This window comes from Ochotona curzoniae, unplaced genomic scaffold (assembly GCF_017591425.1).
Source record: "Ochotona curzoniae isolate NIBS_2020 unplaced genomic scaffold, NIBS_Ocur_1.0 contig_883, whole genome shotgun sequence".
In the NCBI taxonomy this organism is placed as follows: Eukaryota; Metazoa; Chordata; class Mammalia; order Lagomorpha; family Ochotonidae; genus Ochotona; species Ochotona curzoniae.
In genome coordinates, this window is record NW_024466599.1 from 48,595 (window position 1) to 75,771 (window position 27,177).

Sequence of the window (27,177 nt, forward strand, 5' to 3'; positions counted from 1 at the left end):
GGCGTGTACCTTCAACAAGTCTGAGCCACCAGGTTGCTTAGTATCAGAAAAAATTATCAATGAAAAATATCAAATACCGGTTTCAGAAAACATTACCCAAAAGTAAAATGTCCACTGTAAATTCAGAAACAAGAGCATTGATTAACAATTAAAACTAAATTGTATTAATTTTAAACAACTTTTGCAAAAGACAAATGTTAATATACTCATGTGCTCCCACGCACACGTGCACACACGCACATACTTTTGGCGACTTAAAAATGATTGTTTTCAACCAAGCTTAGTCGTAGTAGTGTTCACCAGAAACCAGTAAGTGAAAAGCCATTAAGTCAAAAACCTCGAACCAAGACACTGAGAGAAAAACATTGATCACCACTATGCAATCCCTGCATCAAGCTGAAAATGTGAATTTCAGTCTTCCCAGTGATATAACTACCCTAAGAATATGTAACGAACAACCAGATCACAGCTAGAGAGCTAAATCATTAAAAGCACGCAAACTAAAGTTTAAATCTTCACAACTCCATGGATGTATACAACATGACAAAATTTTACTCTGTTTGGCATTTGGCAACAATCTTAACATACTCCCATCAGTCAACTGTCTCCACAAAGTGGGAGATAGACCCACAGCCATTCTTGAGGCCTCATAAGAACACCAAGGGAAACCCAGAATTCAAAACCTTTGAATTCTTGGATGCTTATTCAAGGATAGCTAAAAATATCTGAAACAAGATTTTTGTTGTTGAAGTTAGCATAACACATTATAGATTACAATTGGTTATTGATGTGAGATCATCACTCAAATATCTTAAAAACAAATACAAAACCTTGACCAATTAAAGGTAGTGAGAAATTTGATAACCGGCTGAAAACACAAGGATTACTTTAATATATGGAAACACATTGTAGACAACGAATATCACATTAATTTAACTTATACCTTGAAATAATCTAATAGTGTGTTAGAGTTCAATTCTATACCGAATTATGTAGGATAAAATTTTACATTTTTGAAAATGTTCCCCAAAAACCCCTCAAGATTTACAAAAGCCTAGTATCTTCTTTGAATTGCAAGTTCCCAAAATTTGCCATGGATATGCAGATAAAGTCAGCTAACCAAACATTTATCACAACAATAGACCTTCCAAGGTAGAATTCACAAGCCCAGAGAACAAATTCTGCCAAATTGTTCTTTCTTCCTTGACTTTTTCTTTTTTCTCATTCTATAAAGATATTTAAAATGTGGGTGTCCAGGCAACAGAATCAAAACCTCATGAGAGAAAGTGGTCATTACTTTGAAATCTAGCTGTTGAACTGAAGGCCTGTATTCCAATTTTCTCAGCAATACAAAATATTTCACAAGGCATGCAGTTACAACCTGGGTACATTAGCACACAAAACAGCAAACATTCACCTTATAATGATATAATGCTGTCACCCACATACTCCTTAAAGCAAGAACATCACTTTTGTTAATTTTAAACAATGAGGACTTAATGAGATAGCGAACATAAAGATTAACTTAATATAAAAACTTGTACTTAAAAATTAGCATATATAGTTAAGCACTGCTGTATAGGAATAAGTGCTATATGAATAACATGCACTCACCACAATTGATTAGAATTTCATCCTCCAGGATTTATACTTGCAGGGTGACGAGCACAGGTGGGGCATTGAGACAGTCGCAGTTTTAAGTTTGTAGCTTCTCCACAGACACAAATTGAATAGGATATTCCTGTTTTGTAACCCTCTGAATTTGGGATCTGGGGCTGGACCTTCCAGGAGTCTTCTGGCCACAGGCTTCTGCCATCATGATCAGATTTAGATTTACATTCTTTTTTTCCAGTGTCGGCCTCTGGCACTTAGGGGAGTGACCATTAGAAGTATTAGCATGGTATTTTTGAGTTGAAGGAAGCAATTTTTTCTAAGCTGTCCTGACTTGCCACAATTAAAACATTTAGCATTCATTTGCTTTTGAATGGCAAAAGTTTCAAGTGCTGCTAGGTAGGCATGGTGTTTAAGTGTCCCTATGTTGCCACAGGCTTTCAGGTAACCCAGAAGATCCTCTTTCTTTTATAGGACCAATAACAGTCGCACAGTCCTCTTTTGCATTATCAAAAACCAGTTGCTTTAATAACAATTTCCTAGCACCTTCTCCCCAACTTGTTTTTCTATGGAGACTGTCAAACGTCTTACAAAATCAGCATAACATTCTCTGGCTCCTTGGATGACTTTTGTACAACTGCTTGCAAATTCAGAACCAGTTTCGATTTTCTCCCATGCCCACATGCTATGTCTCATAGATGGGTGAGTGCAGGTTGAGGTAGCTCTATCTGTTGTTCTGTAGTAATCCACTCTCCATCTCTAACCAACATATCATAAGTCAATTGCTCCCCTCCAGTGAGTTGTTGACCCGATGCTTCTAAGGATTGCAATTTTTCCTTAGTCATATCCCTTCTCCACAATTTCCACTGTGAATATTGAGAAAGCCCTATTTTTGCTATTTCTTCAAAATAATAAGACCCTGACCCTAACCCTAACCCTGACCTTTACCCCTAACACCTAACCTCTAAACTGGCAGCTCCACTTCCCTTCTAGCATCTTGCTTGCAGCCTGGAAAACAGTGGATAATGTCCCAAGGCCTTGGTACCCTGCACCTTTGTGGGAGACCTAAAAGATGCTCCCGGTTCCTGGCTTCGGTTGGCTCAGTTCTGACTATTGTAGCCATTTGGGGAGTTAACCAGCTGATGGAAGATCTTTCTCTGTCTCTCCTTCTCTGTAAATCTGCCTTTCCAATAAAAATAAATCTTTTTTTTTTTTTTTAAGTTGGCATTAACTGAGCCCAGAATACCCACCAGCACTTACCTAGGTACAGTGCAACCTGGGCTGTTGCCTACAGTTGGTGTCCTTTTTTCTTTTTAATTTATTGATTTGAACCACAGAGTAACAGATAGGGAGAGAAATCTTTCTTCATCTGTTGGTTCACTTTCCAAAAGACCACAACAGCCTCTTGTGGTCTCACATGAGTGCATGGGCCAAGGCCCTAGACCATCCTGTGCTGCTTTCCCAGCAGTATCAGCAGTGAGCTGGACAGGAGGTGAAGCAACTGGGAAAAGACTCAGCACCCACACGGGGTGGCAGCCTGGCAGGTTGCAGCTTGACCTGCTGGGCCACTATGCACCCCACACCTCCCCAGTTTCTTCCCTGAGCAACTTATGCTGTTCTGTGGTGTGGGGGTGGTGGTTGGGGGAATGAGGGATCCAGGGATGCTGCTACCGTACCACTCCTGGTGAGGACCTCCATGGAGGAGACATCAGCATTTAGATGTCTTGTGGCAGGTGGGACATCAGTAGCTGGACAATCCACAGGTGCATTGTGGGTGGAAGAGGCATCAAGGATGCCCCTGGAGGAGAATGAAGCAACCCCTGGTGAACAAAAGGGCAGTAGCATCTGGCTGCCACTTTTCCTGCTGCAAATGCCCACGACAAGGATGTCTGAACCCTCAACTGTTTCCTTGGGTGGGCAGTGACTGAGTGTCCCAACCTGGTTGAAGTCATGAAATATCACCATGACTAGGACACAGGAGTGGGTGGCCAGTGCCTCACACTGGCTGAGATTGCTGAGAAAAGCACTCTGAGGCTGAGTCTGGCAGAAGGGCTATGTGAAGGTTTCCCTGGGTTTTGACAGGTATGTATAGGAGAATGGGCAAGGAGGGATGTGACTTCAGGGGGAGCACAGAAGCAAAGCCATGCTGGGTAGGGACCAGGTCCCTGTGGCAGGTCTGGGAGGTTGACACTCTAGAGAGGCTTTCCCTAGGGGGCTGACACTCCATTTCAAGCTTCCCAGGCAGACATGTAATACAGGACAAATGTTTACATGTGATGGGGGGTGTGTGGCCAATGCCCCTGTTTAATGCTGAACTCACTGTTGGAGTAACACTGGTTCTGACCTGTAGGGAAGAAAATATGAGATACGTGGGGGTCCTAGGATGGGAGTGGGGAAACCTGTAGCACCCCTGTTTAAAGAGGGAAATCCTGAGAAGCTGAAACCCATACAGTGTATTTCCCTTTTCAATTCTCCTAGATTTTCCCTCCATGTCCTATGTGCCAGTAGGAATGCTTCATGCAAATCTTCACTAACTAAAGTAACACATTGTCACAATACATAAAACAGGATAGCTGGGACAGCATAGGTCTGTGAGACCCTGTTAAGAAGTTCCAGGAAAGAGGAGGCAGAGGGTCTCTCCTCAAGTGTGCTCTTGCCTTCAGTGAGTCCTTGGATGTGCCTTTGTACTTCTCAGGTGTATGGTGAACAACTGTGCTCTAGTTAGCCAATTATCCTAAATCAAAGTAGTGCTCCCTATCATTATCTGACACCAATGGTGCTTTGAACTGGGTGCCTCGCTAGTTCTCCTTGAATTCCCTGGCACAAACTGTATATCAAACCTGATCATTGTAACCAATGTAGGAGTGGAACTGAAGGTACCATAACCCTAATCCTTGACCCCTAATCCTACCCTACACCCTGACCATCACCCATAGACCTAACCCTAACCTGTGACTTCCATGTCCCAAGCACCCAGTGAGCAGCGCCATGGGAAGATGTACAGAGTTCCCTTGGACTAGATTGGTATGGAGTTGCATAGCCATGTCATCTGCAAATGAAGCTTCTGAGAATGGATGCTGTGGCCCCTCTCAGCACTGCCAGGAGCCCTGTGGGTTTAGTAGATTCCTGGAGATCTGGCAGTCCCTGCCTACCATGTGGGTGTCAGTTCCCAAGGGGACTCATGTTGTTTCCAAAGCAAGTTAGGGGGCCAATTTGGAGAAGGGGGCTTTGACCTGGGCCTTGATACAATGTAGGAGACCAAACATGGGATATCTCAGGGGCCAGGGGCCTCAGTGCATGCTTAGGTCCACTGGGCATTGGCCAGAAGTTGAGGACCTGGCAGAACTCAGGTCACTAGTGGAGGCAGATTTGTGGGAATAAGTGGCTGCTGTATTAGAGAAGGTTCCCTCAAGTGGGTGATGTCCCCTCCGCAGGTATCAGAAGAGCAGCTGTTCCTTTCACAGAACTGCTGATGTCACCAGAGGATGCAGTTGCCATTCACTGTGATCACAGGTGATTTCGCTATTTTCACCCCTTCAGTAATTTACTTTAATATGCATATGTGAGAAAACCGAGTGCAAAATAGACTCCTGTAGTGGGAGCAACTTTGTCCCAATGCAAAATGTCTAGAGAAGCTAAAACTGATGAGACCTTGTCTCCATTCCATTCTGGTTTTATTCCAAGTCATTACTCTTCTATTAAGCTTAAAAGAACACTCTAGGTATTAAGTTTGTCTAAGCAACACAAATTACTCTTACCTGCTCACTCCAATAGGAGTAGGTTAAAAATAGCTAACATTATACCTCTGACATATTTGGTTCTTGGTATTTTTGTTGCTTGGATAAATAATACTTAAAAGCAAGTTTCCAACCATGAAGGGACTATGCCAGCCAGTAGATTCTGAAGAGATTTCATCATGCTTGGAACTGCGAGATTGGCAGTAATTCAGAACTTCTGAACTATCAAAACTACTTGAGTGCACCTCACATTGGGGACCTGGGATGGAAGGGAGGCTGGGTGGGGCTTTTCCCTGTATTTCTCCCCTGATGCCAGATACAGGGAAAAAAAAGAATATTAGTGTGAAAACAATGGTATTATCCACTTTCCTGTAGCCTTTGACCCTTTGTACCCTAAGTAACTAAGAGTATAAAAAAAAAGTAAAATGAAATTTGTTGCAAATGTAGAATATACATTAAATGTGGCTATTTCATAAAGTTCATGTGGACATGAACTAGAAATGTGCTAGAAATGTCTAGCACAATGCTTACTTTGCATCCCACAACAAAGTGCTGCAATCCAGCCCACTCAGGCAGGGACAGTCCAGCTGTTAACGGCTCAGGTACTTCAGTCCCTAGCAACCCAGTTTCCTGGGTTGACCTGGACAATCATCAAGTGTTGTGGACATTTGTTAAACCATGCGAGGAGCCGTTTTTCTGCCTTTCAAATCATAAACGTTCAGAAACTTGGGAAGTTACAAGCTAAGGCATATGACTCCCTGGTCAATTCCTGACTGCATCTCCTTTTTGACGCAGAATCCTGGGAACAGAGGAGTTGGCTCAAGTAACTGGGTTCTTGCCTCCATGTGGGATGTAGGAGTTTCACTTTCTGAGCTGCCATCTATGAAGCAATCATCCCACATGGGTAGCAATTTCATGTTCTGGCTGCTCTTCTTAACCAGCTCCATGTTAGTGGCCTGGGAAAAGCAGTGGAAGATGGTTCAAGTATTTGGGTCCCATGCAGAAAACCCAGAGAAAGCCCCTGGTTTCAGCCCGGTCCAGCACCTGCTGTTGTGGCCATCAGGGGAGTGAACCAATGGACAGAAGATACCTCTGTATGTCTTCCTCTAACTATGACTTTAAATAAATAAAGCTCTAAAAAGTTTCACACTTATATAGCAAGGCCATTATGTAAAGCCAAATTTCCACCTTCTGTCACTATATAAACCTCTTCACTGAGCCCAAAGAAGAGGCAGTTCAGAGCAATATTACTGGCTGCTGAGCCATCCTTTTGTCAATACTGGTGTCTGCTGAAGTTTGGCTTATGAAGTGCACCAAGAAATGGCACTCCTAGGAGTCAATATGGCAACAGTGTCCATTCTGAAGTTGAATATTTTACTTGCAGGAAATACTCGAGTCCTCTCAATTTGTTACTGACTTGCTTTAAGGGACTCCCACTAATAGTGGGTTTGTCTACTCCTTTGATTAATTTTAACTTTGCATATGATAAAACCGAGTTATGAAGTAGATATTTAAAACTTACTGGGCCCGGCACGATGGCGCAGTGGTTAAGGTCCTCGCCTTGCACACCCGCTTCCCATTCAGCTCCCTGCCTGTGGCCTGGGAAAGCAGTCCAGGATGGCCCAAGGCTTTGGGACCCTGCACCCGCGTGGGAGACCCGGAAGAGGCTCCTGGCTTCGGATTGGCATAGTATCGGCCGTCGTGCTCACTTGGGGAGTGAATCATCGGACGGAAGATCTTCCTCTCTGTCTCTCCTTTCTGTATATTCACCTTTCCAATAAAAAAATAAATCTTTAAAAAAAAAAACTGACTTACTACCATCAAAGTGACACATTCATTGATAGACTTCGCTCTCACTCCCTAAAAAGGTGTTTCCCTACTTACATTAAGTTCTTGTCTGGAATGACTGCACTTTTTTTTTGGCCGTTTTTCCATAAAAATACACATATTTGGAAATTTGGAATCTGCAGGTCATGGTCAGTGGAGCTGTACCCAGTAGGCAGTAGATAACAGAGAGATGGTGGACCATTAGCAGGCACAACTATAGCATTTGCCACTGCCTTACCTAGAAATGGCCAGGTCACCTTGGTGAGAATTAAAACTGAATGCAAATCCAGTCAACAAAACCTAAATTAAGGACTAAATTAAGAAAGGATAAGACATCCCACACCACATAAAATATTTTTAATTATATATTTACGGTTTGCAAACAGTTTAGTGAAACCATCCAGGTCACATGAACTCAGTCAAGTCAGCACTCTAAGCAGGATTAATCCACCTCCACAGAGTGTAAGCGAGGAACACAGAAACACAAGCACAGTATCAGCCACACAACTACTGCTATTCAGGCTCTCAGAACACTCTGCTGGCTCCACTCTTTACCTCATCCACAGCGACTCCTGCCAGTGCAGGCATACTCAGGGCTTACCACAGACTCACTCCTCCTCTGGAACGGAACACAAAAGATTGGATGTACAGCATTAAAACTGGCACATGATGTGGAATGTAACTGTGATCAGATAGCTCATTTGTATTAAAGCTGTGTGTGGGAAGGAATGGACACAGTCACGCCAAATAGCAACTTAGCAAATGACAGTGTTTCAAACAAGTTAATACTATGGACTGGATGTTTACTTGTCCCCAAAATTCACCTGTGAAAGCACAGTTCATTTAAATGTCATCAGCCACAGTAAAAGAAGGATGGCAAAACAAAAGAATATGAAGAACACTTCGCCAGGCTCCACCATGCAAGAGGGTCTTTGCAAAGTTCCCTCGTGCCTGCTACAGTTGTGACAACTGGGAAGTCTACCCACTTTCTTTGCAGAGCATCTCATTCGTGTGATTTTGCTGCAGTTTCTTGCAGCTCACTATACATTAACAGAAGGTTTCCATTATTCGCTTTGTTCTTAGCTTTTCTTCTGTGAATAGCCTGATGCCTCTTGAGGTGTGACCTCTTGGAATAGGGCTGCCCACATTCTTCACATTCATGAATATACTTGGATGTGTGAACTTTCTGATGTGTCTTAAAATGTGACTTTTGACAAAAGGTTTCTCCACATTTATCACATTCATAAGGTTTTCCTGTTTGAGTTGTCTGATGCCTTTTCAGATGTGACTTTCGAATAAAAGCTTTCCCACATGCATTACATTGGTAGGGTTTTTCCCCTGTGTGACTTCTGTGATGTTCGATGAGGTGTGATTTCCGGTAAAAAGGTCTCCCACAAGCTTTACATTCATAAGCTTTTTCTCCTGTGTGAGTCCTCTCATGAATTCTGAGGTCACCTTTCCTACTAAAAAGTCTTCCACACTCACTACATTTGAAAGGCTTTTCCCCAGTGTGAGTTCTCTGATGTATGGCAAGGACTGATGGGAGATCAAAGATTTTCCCACAATCTTCACACTCATAAGGTTTTTCTTCTTTGTGAGTTCTCTGATGTACAACCAGAGCTGACTCAGGGAAAAAACCTTTCCCACATTCTTCACATGTATATATTTTCTCATCTGCATGGGTCCTCTTACGTGTCCCAGGGCGTAACTTTGGGTAACAGGCTTTTCCATACTCATTAAATTTATAACATAATTCCCCTGCATGAATTCTCTGATGAAAAGTGAGCACTGACTTCTGGTGAAAACCTTTTCCACATTCACTACATTCATAAAGCTTCCTTCCTATATGACTTACTCTGTGCCTCCGGAGGGTTAACTTCTTACAAAAGGCCATCCCACATGTGCTACATTTGTAACATTTTTTTCTTGTGCGAAATCCTTGATGAATTGTGAGGGCTGCTTTTGAACAGACAGCTTTTCCACAGTCATGAAGTTTTCTCCCTGGGTGAGTACTCTGTTGACTTTCATATGCTTTCTTGCCTGCATGAGATTTCTGATGCCGAATGAAATATGACTTATACATAAATGTTTTCCCACATTCACATTCATATGGGCTCTTTCTTTCATGTGTTAGCTGACATTTACAGAGGTTAACTTTTTTACATAGAGTTTGTTTTCCTATTAGAGCTGTCTCATCAGCAATGAGAACTGACTTATCGCAGGCTGTCACATGTTGATTATTTCTACAGGAAGTCTCTTTCACATGAACCCTCTTGCAGGCTTCGTCTTGTCCACTGCATCCAAAATCCCACTGCAATGCCTGAATCTGGTTACACTGACTTTGGTGCTCCAGATGTTGGAGGGATTTCCTAGCTATTAAACTCTGGGCACCACTCACCTCTATAGGATCATTAGGGAGAAGTCCCTTCTGATATACATTAAATGCCTCAGGCATCATTCCTGGATAACTTCTGTTCTTTACAACATGATTTGGCCTTAAATTCAGGGTTTTTCTTAATTCAACTCTATCCTTAATTGATGAGATGTTGTCTGTGGTTACAACTTGCCTCAAATGTCCATCTTGATTTTTCTTGCTGGCTTTAATTACATCAATTTTCTTGGCAACTGAAGTGGGAGGAAAAAAAAATTATTAACCATACATAAACATTTTTTTTCTGGAATGTATATGCAAAAGTAAGACAGTTTCTATTCTGCATAAAAATCTTGAAATGTCAATAAAATTATTTATTTATGATATGATAAATACATGGTTTCTCTCTGGTCAAACACTGGCCTACTGCTTGTTGTAGCATTGAAAGCTATTCATCTATTCTTTGTTATCTAGTTTTCTGTTATAATTGCATTTGTGTTTCTCTGCTGACCTTTCAGCCTTTTAAAATAAGATTTATTTATTCGAAAGGTGGAGGGAGTGACAGAGACTGTGAGGAAAGATCTTCTATGTGCTAGTTCATTATCCACATGCCTACAATGGCTGGGGCTAAGCCTGGAACTCAATCCAAGCATCTCACATGGGAGGTAAGTAATTCAGCAGTCTTTTGCTGCTTACCCAGGAACATCAGCAGGGAACTGATTTGAAGTACAGTAGCCAGGACTCAAACTGGAGCTCTGATTTGGAATGCTGGCATTGAAAATATTAGTTTAACCTAGAGTGATGAAAAACTGACCCAAAATTTCAGTTTTGAGGATAGCTAAGTGTTCACAGATGAGCGATTTACAGGTAAGGAGAGAGACATTTGTCCCACAAGCAGCAGCACGGTTTAGGAATTGGATTGGCACCTGTGTTTGTATGATTTTTACTCTTTCTAGGACAATGGCCATAAGAACCTATGAGGCATTTCTAACATAACCTTTTCTTTCCCACACCACCTGAAGACACTTCTCACACATTGCTAAATAAATTGTAGACACATTTTGATTCTTTCAAACTTAACAGGGTAGGGTGGGTAACTGGCTCAGCAGTGAAGAAGCCACTCGGGACCCCTGAATCCCTCACTGAATTGCCTAGTGTCCACCTTCCTGCTACAATGCACACAGGAGACAGCAAGTGATGGCGAAAGGACTTGGGTCTCTGGCTCTAGACGTCGACCTGGTCCAGCTCTGGCTTCTGCAGACAACTGAGGAGTAAATCAGCAGATGGAATACCTATCTGTCTGTGCAAATAAAAGTTAAAAATAAAATAAAAAATAACTTTACAGTCTACCATGAACAATTTTTCTTCCTGTTGATCTCAAGGATTTGGCTCTATAACCGAGACTTGTATGTGTACTCCATTATAGAAAAACATTTTCCTCGCTTCTAAGATCAACAGCCTGGCATTTGCCCCACATTTCCTGGTGCACACACTTCTGCTTGACCCTTTACTGTTTCTGAAGAACTCTGTTTTGTTTTCCATGTTGAATTCAGTCATCTCCTCTGTAAGTTTCATGAAAGATCAAGTGGTATGTACATTTTTTATGTGGTTTGTTCTAGAACGACTCTGATAAGGAAAACAGGAGAATGTCAACTCAATTTCACTTCAAAACATACCTGAGCCCTTCAACATGAAATTATTGGTTCACGTGGCCTCAGCTCTCATCATCTCCTGGTCCTTTCCCAAACCTATGGCCATCGCTTTCCACACTGTTATGCTGGATGTCTTGCTAAGCTTCATGACTACTGAGATCATCATAGAGGAGGTTTGGTCCTTAAAGTCTTTCCTCCTCCTAAAAACTTTCTAGGAGATCACTCAGCAAGTTTTGGAAAACTGTTGTCTCAAGAAAACACTTTTCTTAAGATTTATTTATTCTTATTGGAAAGGCAGATATACAGAGAGGAGGAGACAGAAAGGAGGATCTTCCATCTGATGGTTCACTCCCTAAGAGACCGCAATGGTTGGAGCTGAGCCAATCTGAAGCCAGGAGCCAGGAGCTCTTCTGGGTCTCCCACGCAGGTGCAGGGTCCCAAAGCTTTGGGCCGTCCTGGACTGCTTTCCCAGGTCACAAGCAGGGAGCCTGATGGAAAGTGGGGCCGCCAGGAATAGAACTGGAGACCATATGGGATCCCAGCGTGTGCAAGGTGAGGACTTTAACCACTAGGCTACCGTGGCGGGCCCAGTTGTCTCAAAATTAAGCTAGCCCAAAGTAAAAAGATCTTTCTAAAGCTGGTTTCCCTTCTTATAAGAACACATTTTCCATTTTCTCATCTAAACCCTATCGTTCATACTTCACTATCTCATGTGTGTTTTTCAATCGAAGAGACTGAAAACCTTTTAAAAGGTAACACATTTGTCAGGCTCGGCAGCGTGGCCTAGCAACTAAAGTCCTCGCCTTGAATGTGCCGGGACCCCATATGGTCGTTAGTTCTAATCCCAGCTGCTCCACTTTCCATCCAGCTCCCTGCTTGTGGCCTGGGAAAGCAGTCAAAGACGGCCCAAAGCCTTGGGACCCTGCACCCATGTGGGAGACCCGGAAGAAGTTCCTGGATCCTGGCCTCGGATCGGCATAGCATCGGCCGTTACACTCACTTGGAGAGTGAATCATTGGATGGAAGATCTTCCTCTCTGCCTCTCCTCCTCTCTGTATATCTGACATTCCAATAAGTAAATAAATCTTTAACAACAACAAAAAAAGGGTAACACATTTGTTTTATTATATCTGTGAGTATAAAAAGACCAGTGCCTATTAGATGCTCAATTAACAAGCACTGAAGAGATTAATATATTAATAAATATATGGGGAAAAACAGAGTATAAAAATGGAGAAAAAGAATTTATAGACTATACATAAGCAAGAAAAAAACTTTAAGAGCAGGCAGCCAGGAGTTTGATTTTGGTTAAAAAAAAAAGAAGAAGTTGTATTCAACATAAAACCAAGTCAAACCAAGCCCAAGAAGATGAACAGACACACCAACAAGCTTCCTTATAGGCCATATAACTCACGAGCTGTCCTTTGGAGGACTGGTGAAGACAGCCCAGTAAGGTTTTCCTGAGGAGCTATCCCTTCCCTCCTTGGGTGCTCTGACTGACCTGAGACGCTCCAGTTTAAGGCTTCTTCTACTGTCCATGGTTCTATTCCTTGCTCCAACTTGAAAATAACCTCAGGTTTGGTAATGCAGAACCCTGTGAATGGGAAATAATGTAGAATTTTGCCAAACTGCTAAGTTAGGTCTTGTGAAGAACAACTGTGGCTTCAAGAACTGTAGAATGAAAAGGCCAGCTTGGATATTTTTCTGCAGCACTGACACATTCCCCATAGAATGGAATCTCACACCTGAACATCAACCCTTACACAAAGTCTGTGTATATATCACAAAGAAGCATTCCCCTTGAGAGATCCCGAGCGCTTCTCTCACCCAAGGAGAGCAGGCTGCTGTAGGTCTCCAGCATCACATCCCTGTACAGGGTCCTCTGCACGCTGTTCAGGCACTGCCACTCCTCCTGCGTGAAGCCCACAAGCACATCCTCAAACGACACCAAGACCTGCAATGGCATTTTCAAGGGCATCAGCTCTGGGCCACAAAGCAAGATTGCGAATTCCTTCTACTTGTCTCACATAAGATGAAGCTTACTTTGTGCCCTAAATGGTGAGACATAGTCAAAGTATCTTGCCTTTACATTCCCTTTTACGTTCTCAAAACAGTATAACAAAGTTCCCATTTATATATCTACAACTATCCATATTTCATGACAAAATCCTGGTTTTAAAGAGAATCCGGTCTATCCTGTAGACTTGTCTAAAAGGGAAAAGCAATAAAATCTTGAGAGAACAGCCCCTCAGCCACAGAGACTTGGAAGTTTGAGGCTCCAGACCAGCCCAACTCCAGCTGTTCGTGCCACCTGCGGAATAAGCCAGCCGGTACAAGGCCTCACTGTAAGTCTGCCTCCTAAATAAATAAATAAATAAATAATTAATTAAAAAACAAAGCATAAGGCAACAATCAGCATCTCCATGGGGGGAAAAATAAGTAAAAAGATTACAGCTCATTCCCTGCTATTGAAAAAAATATAAACAAACTCAAAATTACAACAACGATGCAATAGGTTGTTTTACCTAATACATTTGATAGGTCAAAAAGTTTAACATAATCTGTGTGAAATAGTCAAACCTGATCATTTAAGCAGCTCTAACCTCCAAATATACTCCTTGTTGTACCCATCCTTACCATTTTTTTTTCCTTTTACTTTTTTGCAAAGCACCAAAAATGGTTACCTAACTGACTGGAAATAGTTTCCTAAAAAGGGCTCATTGCTTCCAAACTTTCCCTGAGAGACAGCACAGACTGAAAATCTAGCCAAGCTTTTGGACATCACATGGAGATGGAATGACAATGTTGGCAATTTGAGGGTCTTAACACATAGCTGTTTGCCAGTTTAGAAGATTTGTGGGACAGGAAGTTAAATCCAAAGTCAAGAAGTGACACAAAGTAGGGCAGCCACTGTGGTGCAGCTGGCTAGCTGCTGCTTGTTGGGATGTTCACATCCCAAATCAAGAAGTCAATTCAAGTCCCAGCTCTGCTGCCTCAGTCCAGATTCTTACCAATGCATCCTGGGAGGCAACAGACGATGGCTGCCATGCTTGGATACCTGCCACCCACACAGGGACCTGGACAGAGTTCTGGGCTCCTAGTTTTTGCTGGCCTACCCTATTGTTGAAGACATTTGGAACATGAACCAGTGAACAGATCTCGCTCTGTATATACACATAAACACTCGGGCTTTTAAGTTTTAAGTGATGAAGCAAATGAGATTTCATCTATTCTCATCTAGCTGAGGGTAAGACTTTAACACAGGATCTCAACTGAAAGCAAATGAGAGCCTATGAGCTGTGGGGGGGGGGGGTATCAAGAGACATGACACACATGTAAATGTAGACTTCAGTGAGAAGTGGGTTCAAAAAACCTACAAAAGCTAAAAACTTTGTATAGCCAATGAAAACTATAAACCAGAGACCCAGTGTAATCCTACCGATCATAAGCTTTGTGCATCTCTGGGGTGTAATCTCTTAATTTTTGGAATGTCTCAGCTGCCAGAAGTACCTTCATTCACTTTAAGGCTTGGGATACCATGGATAATCTATGCATAGTGTGACTTCTGCTGGGGTCCTTGAGTTAGGCACTATCAGCTCAACCCTTGGAGGTGCAAGAGACTAAAGACAGCTATATGTGATCACCGTGTCTATGTGACCAAACTCAGATGGAAAACCCAAACACAGGATGAGACAAAATTCTGACGTCAGTGTCCAGAGGGGTGTCATCAGTCACTGCTGGCAGACACGGGCAGTAACAGGAGTGCACAGAAAACAAATGGAAGCTCATGCTGAACTCTGTTCTTTGTGGCTCATTTCTTAGCTATTTCAATGGATCATTTAATAGTAGTAAACTAAATTTTGAGTATGAAGACACTCTTAAATGCTTTAATTGTCATAAGAAATTAATGCACTTCAGCATAAACTTCGAGGTCTCCAAATGTAAACAAGGTGCAATGAGCTATGAAATGTGTGGAGGTGACTGAAGGCATGTCAGACCTTATTAACCAGACATTCTTATAGTTAACCGAACTACTAGAACCTTTTAACACAATACAGATTCCAGCCAAATATTCTGTAGCTACTCACCTATGCAGAACATCCTATTATGCCCCACCCATGTTAAGAACAAGCCATCAATTCTCCTTCAACAGGATTTTCAACTGCAATGCTGGTCAAGATTAAAAATAAAATTCCAGTTGGCATTGGCATAGTGGTTCAACTAGCCAATCCTCCACTTGAAAGCCAAAGCACCCCACGCCCCTAGACCTCCAAACACACACAAGTTCATGTCTGGCTGCTCTACTTTTGGATATAGCTCTCTGCTTGTGGACTGGGAAAGCAACAAACAATGGCCCTGGCTATGGACTGATTCAACTCTGGCCACTGCAGCCATTTAGGGAGTAAACCAGTAGATATAACAGCTTTCTCTTCATCTCTCATCTGTAAAGCTTTCAAATAAAAATTAAAAAGCTCCTGGCTCAACTCTAGCTGCTACAGTCACTTGGGGAGTGAATTAGCAGACAAAAGATCTTCCTCTGTCTCTCCTCTCTGTGTATCTAACTTTCCAATAAAAAGAATAAATGTTTAAAACAAGAACAAAATCAGCAAGCAGCAACAACAAAAAATATCCTGTTAATGGACTTGCAGGTAATTTTGGAGACTGGCTGTTTAGTCCTGATCTCCATCCCTAGCTACCCTCCAGGTTCCTTGAAAAGCAGAGCTGCCCTCAGGAGGAAAGTTGGCTGTTTTCTCTTCTATTGTTAGACTAAAACAGCTTTTTCTTTCCTTTATCCTCAACCCTTATTCTTGTTATTCTGATTTGGTACTGCTGAAAAGGACTGCAGTTTTGCTGATATAAACTTGTAATAGGTAGCAGAGTAATTAGTTCTAACTAATAAACTAGTGATGGAGATCAAGGGCCATGTAAAGAGAGGAAGTCGGCTAAATGTGGCACACAGGCCCAAACTGCCTACTTTTATTTTGTGTAACTCCAATGGAAGACTGTGTGTGTATGTGTGTATATATATCAAAAAATACATAAAACTATATTTTATATTATATAAACCTTTTCTATATCATATAGAAAAATAAATCACATGTTTTATATTATATAAATTTAATCATGTATTAAAAACCTACTTATTTTATTTGAAAGGCAAAGTCAGAGAGAAAAGGAGAAACACAACTCTTCCATCTGCTGGTTCCCTCCCCAAATGGCTGCAAAAGCTGGAGCTGAACGGAGCCAATCTGAGGCCAGAAGCCTGGGGGTTTTTTCTAGGTCTTCCACGTAAGTTCAGGGGCCCAGGGACTTGGGCCATCCTTCACTGCCTTTCCAGGTCCAAGGAGCTGGATCAAAAGTAGAGCAGCTGGGACTTCAACCAATGTCATATATAGGGGACTGATGCCACAGGTGGAGGCTTGCCTGTTATACCACAGTGCCAGTCAAGAAGCCACAGAATCCTATTCACAACCTCTGCAACATGAAATTTATAGCACTCAAGAGAAAATTCCCAATTAGTACAAATGTAAAGACATGGAGGGACATGCTAGTGTGGTGAGCTTAGCTAACACTGGAATGCCAGCACTCTATATTGGAGTTGCTGCTGCTGCATCCATTTTCCACCTAACCCTAACCCTGCTCATGTTTGGAAGACAGCAGAGGGTGGTCAAGCACTTGGACCCCTGCCACTGATACAGAATATTCAGGTGGAGTTCCAGGCTTTTGGATCTGGCCTGGCCCAGCCTTGGGCATTAAGACCATTAACGTCTGGGGAGAGAAGAGGCAAGTAGAAGATTTCTCTGTCTCTTTCTCCCTCTCTCTCTCACATACACACGCTGCTTTTCAAATAAATAAATGTATGTATGTGTATGTGTGTATATAAAAGCATCCAAAAGAGGTGACCTATAACTCAAGAAGGGAAAAAAATTATTTTTAATAAGCCAAGTTAAAACCAGATGTTATACATAGCAGATAATGGTTAAGCTCTAATTTTCAAGTACTACAAACAATATATAAATTTAACATGCTAGAGTGGGGTATTTAGCCTAGTAGCCCAGACATGGTTAAGATGCCTGGGTTCCTACACTGGAATTCTAGGATAACACCTGGCTCCAGTTTCCTGCTAATAGGGACCCTGGGAGACAGCAGTGATAACCCACACAGTGTTAGGAACCCAGACTGAATTCTTGGCTCTCAGTTTTGGTTCAGCCCATCTCAGGCCTTTATAGGCGCTCGGGGAGTGAACCAGGGAATGGAAGTTCCTCTCTGTCTCCATGCTTCTCAAATAAACACATACTTGTATAATGTGCCACAGATCAAGATCTTTAGCAGGGAAGTATACTAGAAAAAAAGCACAACTGAAATTCAAGAGCTATAATATACAGAAACTGGGGCCAGTGCGTTGGCCCAATTGGTTAATCCTCCACCTCCAAGTGTTGGCAACCCCATATGGGTGCTGGCTCCTGTCCTGGCTACTCTACTTCTCATCCAGCTCACTGCTTCTGGCCTGGAAAAGCAGCAGAGGATGGCCTAAAGCCTTGGGACCCTGTAACCTGTGATCCAGAGAAGGGTCCTGGCTTCAGATCAGCTGTTGCAGCCATCTGGGGAGGGAACCAGAAGATCTTTCTGTCTCTCCTTCTCACTGTAAATGTGCCTTTCTGATGAAAAGTAATCAATAATAATATAAAAATACAGAAGCTAAAATGAAACTTTCCTTATGAATTAACAGCAGCTTGAAAAAGAAACAAAAAGAAAAACTAAAGATTGCTATTATGGGGGTCCTTCTATGGGGACCTGGACCCGAGGTGTAACAACCGCACTAAGAATCCGCACACAGAGCACACAAAATCAAGCGAATGAACACACGCTTTATTGAACTTAACAGGGTATGTATAAACTAGGCAGGTCATTTATCACCCAGACAACCACACAAAGCCCCTTTAAACAAAGGATACAAGGAAATTAAATAACAATTACAGATCTAATGGCATCAAGGAAGTAAAAATGTTTTTCAGGAACTGATACTGATGAGCAAATGAAATGAGGAAGGGGCACAGCAAAGCACTGTTCACACTCATATATGCTTGACCACAAACAACTAATGATGAAGGAGACACAGTGAGGTGCTGCATGTCTCCAGCCACAACTGGCCAGCAAGGCAGCCACAGTCCGAAGCAGGAAGTCTGTTTCCTGCTAGCACTCTGTCTGCTGAGAATGTATGAGATCTGGGGTCCTTGGGCATCCTGCCCCTGGGTCCTATGTAAACTCCTTGTCATTGCACAAATCTGGGTAGTATGTCAGCAGATGGGAGCTCTCTCTCTCTCAAATTAGTAAAAGATGTTTATCTTGATGCAAAAACAAACTTGAAATATATTTTTCCACAGTACATTTTCCCATCATGTTCAAAGACCCCTCACTTTTTGATCCAAAATAAACTTACCTTCTAATTCTACTCTCCACAAACTTCTTGACATGCTTTCACACATATAATTGGACTTATAGAAGGAAAAAGAAACAGATTTTTTTTAGAAAAATAAAGGCAAAACCTTCCCAAAATTGGTGAAAGACATCAATTTAGATTTACATTTTCAACTCAGGATAAATACAAAGCACTCAAGGCAAATCACAAAACAATTCAAAGAGATTTTAAAACAGTGAGGTGGGGAAAAAACCCCATGCCACACTGAGGGACAACACATGATGATGGCTGATTTAAACAGAAATCAAAGCATAGAGAGAAAATTTTCTTCAATTAATGATTCCACGTCCAATGGAAATACCCCCAAAAAACAAGGTAAGAAAAACTTTTCAGAAGAAAAGACAACAAATGACCGGGAGATGTATACTTTAAGGGTACAAAAAGCAGTTTTTCAGGTTGAAAGAAAACGATGCCAGATGCTACCCAAGCTATCCACAAATGAGTCAAGACTCCAAAAACGTCAACATCTGGATAAAAGGTTATACATTCGATGTGCTCAATTTCTTCTAAATAGCTATGACTGTTCAAAGGCAGAATTATGCCATGTGGGAGGATCAAGATACACGTCAGCTCAGTACATACAGAAACAATACTGCAAAGAATAGGGATCATAAGTAGAATCATTCTTTTGAAATGATCATTTACTTTATGTAAAGCAGTGCAATACCACTCTATATTGAAATCAATTGTAAGTTCATAGTATATTTTAATAAATTGAAGGTTCACATTACAAATTCCTTGACAGGTTAATAAAAAACTCATATAATGTGACAACTAATGAAAAATTTAAAAAGTATACAGATTCACTAGACTGCTCTAACATAATGAAGACAGTGACATGATGAAATTTCATTTCTTTAAAAAATTTTGTAATACTTATTTTTATTGGAAAAGGAGATTTACAGAAAGAAGGAAACACAGAGAGGAAGCTCTTTCACTTGGTGGTTTACTCTCTGAATGACCTCACTGGCCAGAGCTGAGCTGATCCAAAGCCAAGAGCCAAGATTTATTTTTATTGCAAAGCCAGACATAGAGAGGAGAGACAGAGAGGAAGATCTTCCATCTGATGATTCACTCCCCAAGTGACTGCAACAGCCGATGCAGTGCCAATCCAAAGACAGGAGCCAGAAACCTCCTCCAGGTCTCCCACGTGGATGCAGGGTCCCAAAGACTTTGGGCTGTCCTTGACTGCCTTCCCAGGCCACAAGCAGGGAGCTGGATGGGAAGTGCGTGTGCCGGGACTAGAATTGGCACCCATATGGGATCCTGGCACAGTCAAGGTGAGGACTTTAGTTGCTAGGCCACCATGACGGGACCATCTTTAAACACTTTTACACTTAATTTTTAAATTTGCCTCAAGGAGACTTTAATATTCCTGTTGACAAACATTTTTCTACATTCTCTGATAAGGCTTTACAAATCCCTATCTGGAAACAACTGAATGGTTTTCTGGAACACTAGTAACCCATGGTAAGGGTTATGCTCTTATCTCTTGAGAATTTCCTGAAAGCTCCTCCGAAAAACTATAGGTTTCCCCTATGGCTCACCCGGCCTCAGAAGTGTGGCAACTCCCTTGAATACTACCCTGCCCCTGGAGAAAATGGAATCCCCAATGGATCTGTCTCAAATAATGGAAAACCCTGGTTTATTTTTAATTAACTTGCAGATAAGAATGTTCATAAATGAGGATTACTAAACTAACATTCTTTTTGTTCCATGACACGTGAAGGGTGCACAGAAATCCTCCAACTTCTTAGAATGTTTGAGGGAAAAAGTATAATCTGTTAAAATATAAGGTGATTTACAGATAGCAGATTAACTGCCTTGGACATTAGGAAAAACTAAAAAGACCTGAAGTGGGGCCCAAGAACACCTTGACAACCTCTTTAGGGTGCCAAAGCTAGAGCTAAGGACAGAGAAAGCTGCTCTTCTGTGTCCAGCATTCTGAGAACTATCAGGGGCTCCTGGTGTGAGGAGCGTCCTGGGATGCTTAAGTCCCATGTGGAAAATCCAATAGGAAATAACTCACCCCAGAGTTCTCATTCTTCTAGGGCAGGCAAATTTCCAGTAATCTCCTTGGCAGTTGGGACATGGACCTGGGTGTCCTTTCTGACAATCCCCGATGAAGTGTCCACTGCTTCTGTAGCAAAAGTACTAGGGAGGCCTCTGGCGTCTCACTGAGACCAGGAATACAGGACTCCTTTTATCCTCTTGCTCTGCTATGGTATCCCCCCTGCTCTGTGCACATACTCACAGAGCGGTATCTGTAGGACAATTGATTGGATATCATTTGCATGAGATGTCATTTGAATGAGAATAGGGAAAAGGAACTAGCAGATCAAGAAAGGAGACTCCCTCTTGCTGTTGAAACATAATTCCTAAAACCTTCCTACACGATGCCTACTAAACTATTTGTGCATAAAAAGTCTGATGCTGTTAATAAGACTTCAGGTACTAACCATCAGTCAGTGTCCACGTGTATTACTTGCTCCACGCACCAAGCCCATCACTGTCGGATAGTAAACAGATTTTGAACTGTGTTATTTAACCTCTAAATATTTGACACTCTTATGGATTTAATTTTTCTTCCTTTTTTCCATTGTAATACAAGAACTTGGTGCAAAATTTCACTTTTATGGCTCAGCAGGTCACGTCAGTATACTTTCTTTGTATTCTGACTAAAAAAAGTGTCCAAATGTAATTGCATTTTTAAAAATAAGTTTCCCATTTACTTGTGTGTTCTTATTTTATGCTGTTTGGAGCTTTGTCTTTAAGCACATGCATGTGTATTGCTGTGACATCATCCTGACATGATCCGTTTACTGTTATGGAAACCTTAAGACCATCATCACTCACACAGGAGCTGCTGCGTCAGGCTTAAGTGTTGCCTTCATAGCACTGACAGCGTGCTATTTGCCATGCTGCTATTTCATTTCTAAGATTCCATCTGGGGTTAATTAAGGTCATGTAATCCATCCTAATCCACTAAAATTGTGTCATTTTAAGAGACACACCAGGGATGGAGAAGGCTGTGTGAGGATATGGCAAGAACCTGGCAGTCTTCAAAACAGAAAGGCCTTGGAGGAAACCAATCCTGCACGACTCAGTTTCCAGAACAGTGAGAAAGGCATTTCCTGGGGTCCAGCAGCTACATCCCTACCTTGGACACGTGAGGACATTAAAAAACACATAAATGGGCCCAGCGCGGTACTAGTGACTAAAAGTCCTCACCTTGCATGCACTGGGATCCCATGTGGACTCCAGTTCTAATCCAGGCAGCTCCACTTCCCATCCAGCTCCCTGCTTGTGGCCTTGGAAAGCAGTCGAGGGCTGCTCAAAGCCTTGGGATCCTGCACCCACATGGGAGACCCAGAAGAGCTACTGGTTTCAGACCGTTGCAGCTCCAGCCATTGCAGCCACTTGGGGAATGAGTGGATAAATATCTTCCTCTCTCTCTGAATATCTGATTATTCAATAAAAATAAAAAAAATCTTAAAAAAAAAATCACAAATGGCCTAGAGACACATGATACTCAGCATTACCAGTCATTAGGGAGATACAAGTGAAAAATATGATCTACACCCACTGTAATGCCCATTATGAAAAAATAAAGCCAAAGTGTTGGCAAACATGTGAAGAAATTAAAGCTGTAATACACGGCTCATCTGAGTGGCAAATGGTGAAACCAATGTGGAAGACAGTATGGAAATTCATTAAAAGTTACAGATCAATTATCATCTGATCTAGCAACTCCACTCTTTGGGGGAGGGGGAAGAACACCCAAAAGGAGTGAAAGCAAGGATGTGACCAGATATTTGCACATGCTTGCTCACAGTAGTATCCACTATAAAAACATGGACGTAACCCAAGGTAGCACGAAAATATTAACAAATCAAGTGCTATACTTTTTCTTCATTTTTATTGCTAAGAACATAATACTATAAAAAAGAGGCATATTCTGTGTTTCAGCTTACAATTCTGGTCTAAGGGTCATGGTCTTCTGGCTGGCAAGGTCCAGCCAAAATGGGGCTTCAGGAGTCACCTCTGTCCTCTCTCAGAAAGCCATCAACATTCAGTCTCATAAACTAATCCTACACACCTCCAGGACGTTTCCTCCAAACACTACAGTCTCACTATCTCCCAATGGCAATTAAAACCCAGCCTGAGTTTTGCAGGGGAGACTCTTATTCAAATAATAGCAACCCAGAATGGAATCTGAGTTTAAAAGTTTAAGAAAATTTTGACAACTCAAACATGTACAAGCCAATCTGCTCTATGAATAAGCAAGTACCAAAAGGACAACTTCTGTGTGACTCTATACCCATGAGCTCCTCCAGTGGATGAAGGAAGTCAAGTTAATGACAGTCTATGGTAAAGTGAAAGAGGGAAACAGAGTCTGACAAAAACCAAGTTCCATCTGAGAAGACAGAAAATGCTGCAGGTGACGCGAATATACTGAGGGTCAATTCCAGGCTACAGATAGTTTATCAGTTTTTACTTTCACTATTTTAATTTTCAAAGACTTACTTTTATTGAAAGGCAGGTCTACACAGAGGAGGAGAGACAGAGAAAGATCTTCCGCCCATTGGTTCACTTTGCAAGTGGCTGCAATGGCCAGAGCCCAGCCAATCTGAAGCCAGGAGCCCGAGCTTCCTGTCTGAGTCTCCCATGCAGGTACAGAGTCCCAAGGCTTGGGACTACTGTTTTCCCAAGCCACAAGCATGGAGTTGGACGGAGACTGGCACCCACATGGGATCGCGGCGTGTGAAAGGCAAAGATTCAGCCACCAGGCCATTGCACTGGGTCCTATCAGTTTATTTTTAACCATGAACTCCAGTTGTAACTCATAATCATAGCTATGACTGAGGTATACCTCTATCGTTCCCTTTTCATTAAACAAATTTGCTGAAATTACAGAAAACAATCCTTAATAGTGGGATAACATATTTTTTGGGGGGAGAGGTTTAAAATATACAATTCTGTCTTAGTCCAAATTATAGACAAAATCACTGACATAGGGGAGACCTTGAATACAGGTCATGTGAACCCTACAAGGCAGTAGTGATGACTAAAGTAACTGATGCCTGGGAGACCTACATTAAATTCTGTGCTCCCAGCTTCAGCTTAGCTGCGGACCACTGCAGACTTTCAGGGACAGTAAACGAGCAAATGGGAGCTCTCTGTTTAAAGATGCATTTACTTTTTAATTTGGAAGGCAGATTTTTACACAGAAGAGACAAAGAGAGGGAGGGATCTTCTATTCACTGATTCACTCCCCAAATGGCCACCAACAGCCCAAGCTCTCTTAATCTCAAGATTCCCACAAAAGTAACTTTTCAGAACAATCACTATTGGGAATCTCACAAACGAGTTGTGCTGAGCTGCTGTCCTGCTTTCACAGGACTGAGAAGACTGACTAGACTTTGGTGTCACAGCTAAAGGTGTGCCCATTTGCAAAGCTGGAAATGTGCTTTCCTTGCCCAGTCACGGACAGAAGTTTCAGTTAGAGAACACCTGGGGCAGGTCTTGGTTAATGCAGTTAGTACATAAACTCCTGAGGGCTGCGAAAAGTATAGCATTGTGTCATGCTGGGTTCTTTTATGGGTGTGCAAACTTGCCTGCAACATTAATAAAAATGTATTCGATCACTGTCTATCAAGGAAGTGACAGAAGTTCCATGAACGTGAAAAGCGAGCAGTCCTCAGGCTCCTCGTCTGAGGCCCGAAACCCTGCCTGGCCCCACGCTCTCGGGCACAGCTGTCACAACACACACACAAGCAACAGATTCCTGTTTCTACTCTGCACAGCTTTCTCTCGACTCTTCACATGTACCCAACGGATCCCTAAGGCCGTCACCACACTTCTGGCAGCAGCACAGCTTCACAGGGAATCAACTTCTGCAGAGCCAAAACTGCATTTCTGATATCACCTCTCAGCCTTTTCACTGAGATCCAGTGTAGAAAGTTACTGTACTGTTTTTCAGTATCCTTCTTATTTTTTCACAATGCATATAGGCAGTAGAATTAAAATTTACAAATGAAGAATAACAGCAGGAATGGATGACAGGTCAGTTTAAAACTGGGGCCAGCGCAGCCTGTCTGGTGGTCTGGGCCAAAGTTTGTTGGTAGAACACCTAAGGCACCTAAGGGAAGCACAAGGGGTTACCCTTTCATTTTCCCAACTGCTGAGCTGAGGTGCCTTTTGCACCTCAGGTAACAAAGCAACATCCGACAAGGAGCTGACATTAATCTAAAAGCAAGGGAAATAAATGGACATGGCAGACCTCAGAGGGCATTCAAGGAGACCTAGACAGTGGGACACGCTGGGCAGAACACAGAAACAGGGCGCTTGAACAAACCATGTATGAGAGAAAAAAGTGAAGAAATTCAGGCAAGGAAAAGAAGCCATTAAGAAGCCATGACATAGAATAATCAGAAAAAAGTTTTTTTCTCCTAAAAAACTAGAAAGTAGTTTTAAATACAGTGGAAGATTTAAGTGCAGCAGGGACAAGAAAAAAGTATTTGATCTACCCATGATTTATTGATGAAATCTTAAATAATTAAGCTAAGTGTTGGAGGACAATTGGGACTCTCGCTGGAATAAAGCTGTAACCAGCTGTATTCTTGTGAGAAAGCTCCAGGAACTCACGATAAAGGTCCTGCAGCAGCTGCAACTCAAAAGCCCACTGGCTGGCACAGGAATTCCCTGACTCTCAAGCTTTGGTAACAGATCAAAGCGAAACATTTTTCCTAGCTTCTTTCATGCACAGGTTGTTTATTTATTAGTAGCATGCCAGAAGAACACACTGTCTGCTGGTTGACTCCCCCCGACCCTCAGTCTTTAATAAACTGGCTGTGCACCAAGTCCCTCCCTGCAGAGGAGTGACACTGTGTACCTGTCCATGTGACCCAGGGCCTGTTGCCAGATCCCAGCACCCATGAGAAGTAGCATGCTTTCCAAATTAAGCCAATCAGAATCATGTAACAGAGTGTCCATTTACTACAAGATAAAAACACCTTTGGCATTCCATTTAGATGGCTTCAAGGTCTCATAATCACATCAACCGACCTATTTAAGTATGTTTCTCTGAGGCTGAATTATTCTTATGTATCCATTCTAATTAATGAAGTCGCATAAATTTCCTGAAATACAATGTAAAATAGGCTGAGGGATAAACAACAAACTTACTGGAAATGTGTTCATTTTCTTTGTTCTTAGAAACACGTGGAAAAACCTGGAATCACACACCTGGAAGAGAAGGCGAATGGGCAGAACAGTGAGAGAAACGCTCCAGCTACCCTGAGATTCCACTGTGCCAAACCAGATCACCGAAGGTCACAAAGCCTCCTGTGGAGGAGCAGGACCGCAAACGGCACGCCTGAACCTTATTACTTGGTATAATTAAAAACAAGTTATCATCAAGTTAATGAAAACCTTTATTTGCGAAACAGTGTAAAAAGAACATAATTTAACATTCTAAGGGTGACTGTTAATTGTAGTAAGATGTACTGCGCTACCACACTAAAATTTAAGTGATAAAGAAGAGCTGGTCTCGTTTCCAGCAGCAGAGATGTGCCACGGAGGACTGTTCCCGCTCCAACGCACCCCGCGTTCACACACTGCTTCATGACAGACCCGAGGTCGCTGAAAATGGAACTTTCATTTCGAGCCACCACAGACAGCCGGAGGCAGACTGCAGCTCACTCGGCGACCCAAGGAACTACAGCGCCCGAGTCAGTTTTAGGCTGTAATTTAAAGGTAAACTCGCATCCTGTTTTGCAGCTAAGTAGAGGAAGCGCGGTTAACAGAAGCCCGCGCTCGGTCACAGCAACTCTGAGGGGCCGTCAGTCAGTACTGCTTCTGAGAAATGGGCCCCCAGCTGAGGCGCAGAGCAAGTTAAGTTCCTTTACAACTCGACTTCGTGGGAAGCAATTCTCGGGCGGCCCGCGCCGGGGGGAAGCCCCTGCAGGCCAAGCGCAGCTGCGTCCCGGGCTCGCCCGCCTCCAGGCCCGCGCGGCTCGCCCGCCCTCGGGGCGCCTCCTGTCGACACCCACCTCGCCCCGGAGCTCGGGCCGCCTCCGGGACCTGCGGCTGGCGCGGCGCGCCCAGGCCCGCCGTCGCCCCCGGCGTCGCCGCTCCACCCGGCACCCCGGCACCCCGGCACCCCGGCACCCGCTCTCGCGCCGGGCGCTCGGGACCCCGCGTGGACGACCCGAAGACCCCACCACACGTGGAGCTTCCGGGAGGAAGGCGGGGTGGGCGGGGCAGCACATGCGCAAGAGGAACTCGGAAAAACCTTTCCCCGGGTCTGCGCAGGCGACGCCCTGGGAGCCCAAGACTACATTTCCCGAAAGCCTCTGTTCTTCCCTGGCGTCTTGGCGGGCTCGGCTTCCGGCTACCTGGAGGCTGCGAGTGACACGTCTGCCGAGAGACAAGGGGAATTCCTGGTACTGGTTCCTGGTTTTGAGAGAAAGGTGAGGCGCCCGGCGCGATGGCCCA

The 27,177-nt window shown here is 42.9% G+C and overlaps 1 protein-coding gene across 1 annotated transcript; it reads right to left on the reverse strand.

Moving 5' to 3' along the window:
* Positions 1–1,562: 1,562 nt before the first annotated feature.
* On the reverse strand, positions 1,563–27,177 carry LOC121164648 (zinc finger protein 717-like). The gene is made up of 6 exons (XM_040992760.1): positions 26,733–27,177; positions 25,867–25,926; positions 13,026–13,152; positions 12,700–12,792; positions 9,574–9,800; positions 1,563–1,867 (listed from the first exon to the last, which is right to left on the reverse strand). The coding sequence occupies exons 1-6, from the start codon at positions 26,949–26,951 to the stop codon at positions 1,697–1,699; spliced, it is 897 nt and encodes a 298-aa protein (XP_040848694.1). The 5' UTR covers positions 26,952–27,177; the 3' UTR covers positions 1,563–1,696.

Excerpts from the sequence above, each read along its gene's own strand:
- LOC121164648 (XM_040992760.1), bottom strand. The coding sequence starts at position 26,951 with ATGTGCTGCCCCGCCCACCCCGCCTTCCTCCCGGAAGCTCCACGTGTG. Across the intron at positions 25,927-26,732 it reads GGCCCGAGCTCCGGGGCGAG|GTGTGTGATTCCAGGTTTTT; the intron begins GTGGGTGTCGAC and ends CTTCTCTTCCAG. Across the intron at positions 1,868-9,573 it reads TCCCTAATGATCCTATAGAG|TGCCAGAGGCCGACACTGGA; the intron begins GTGAGTGGTGCC and ends CACTCCCCTAAG.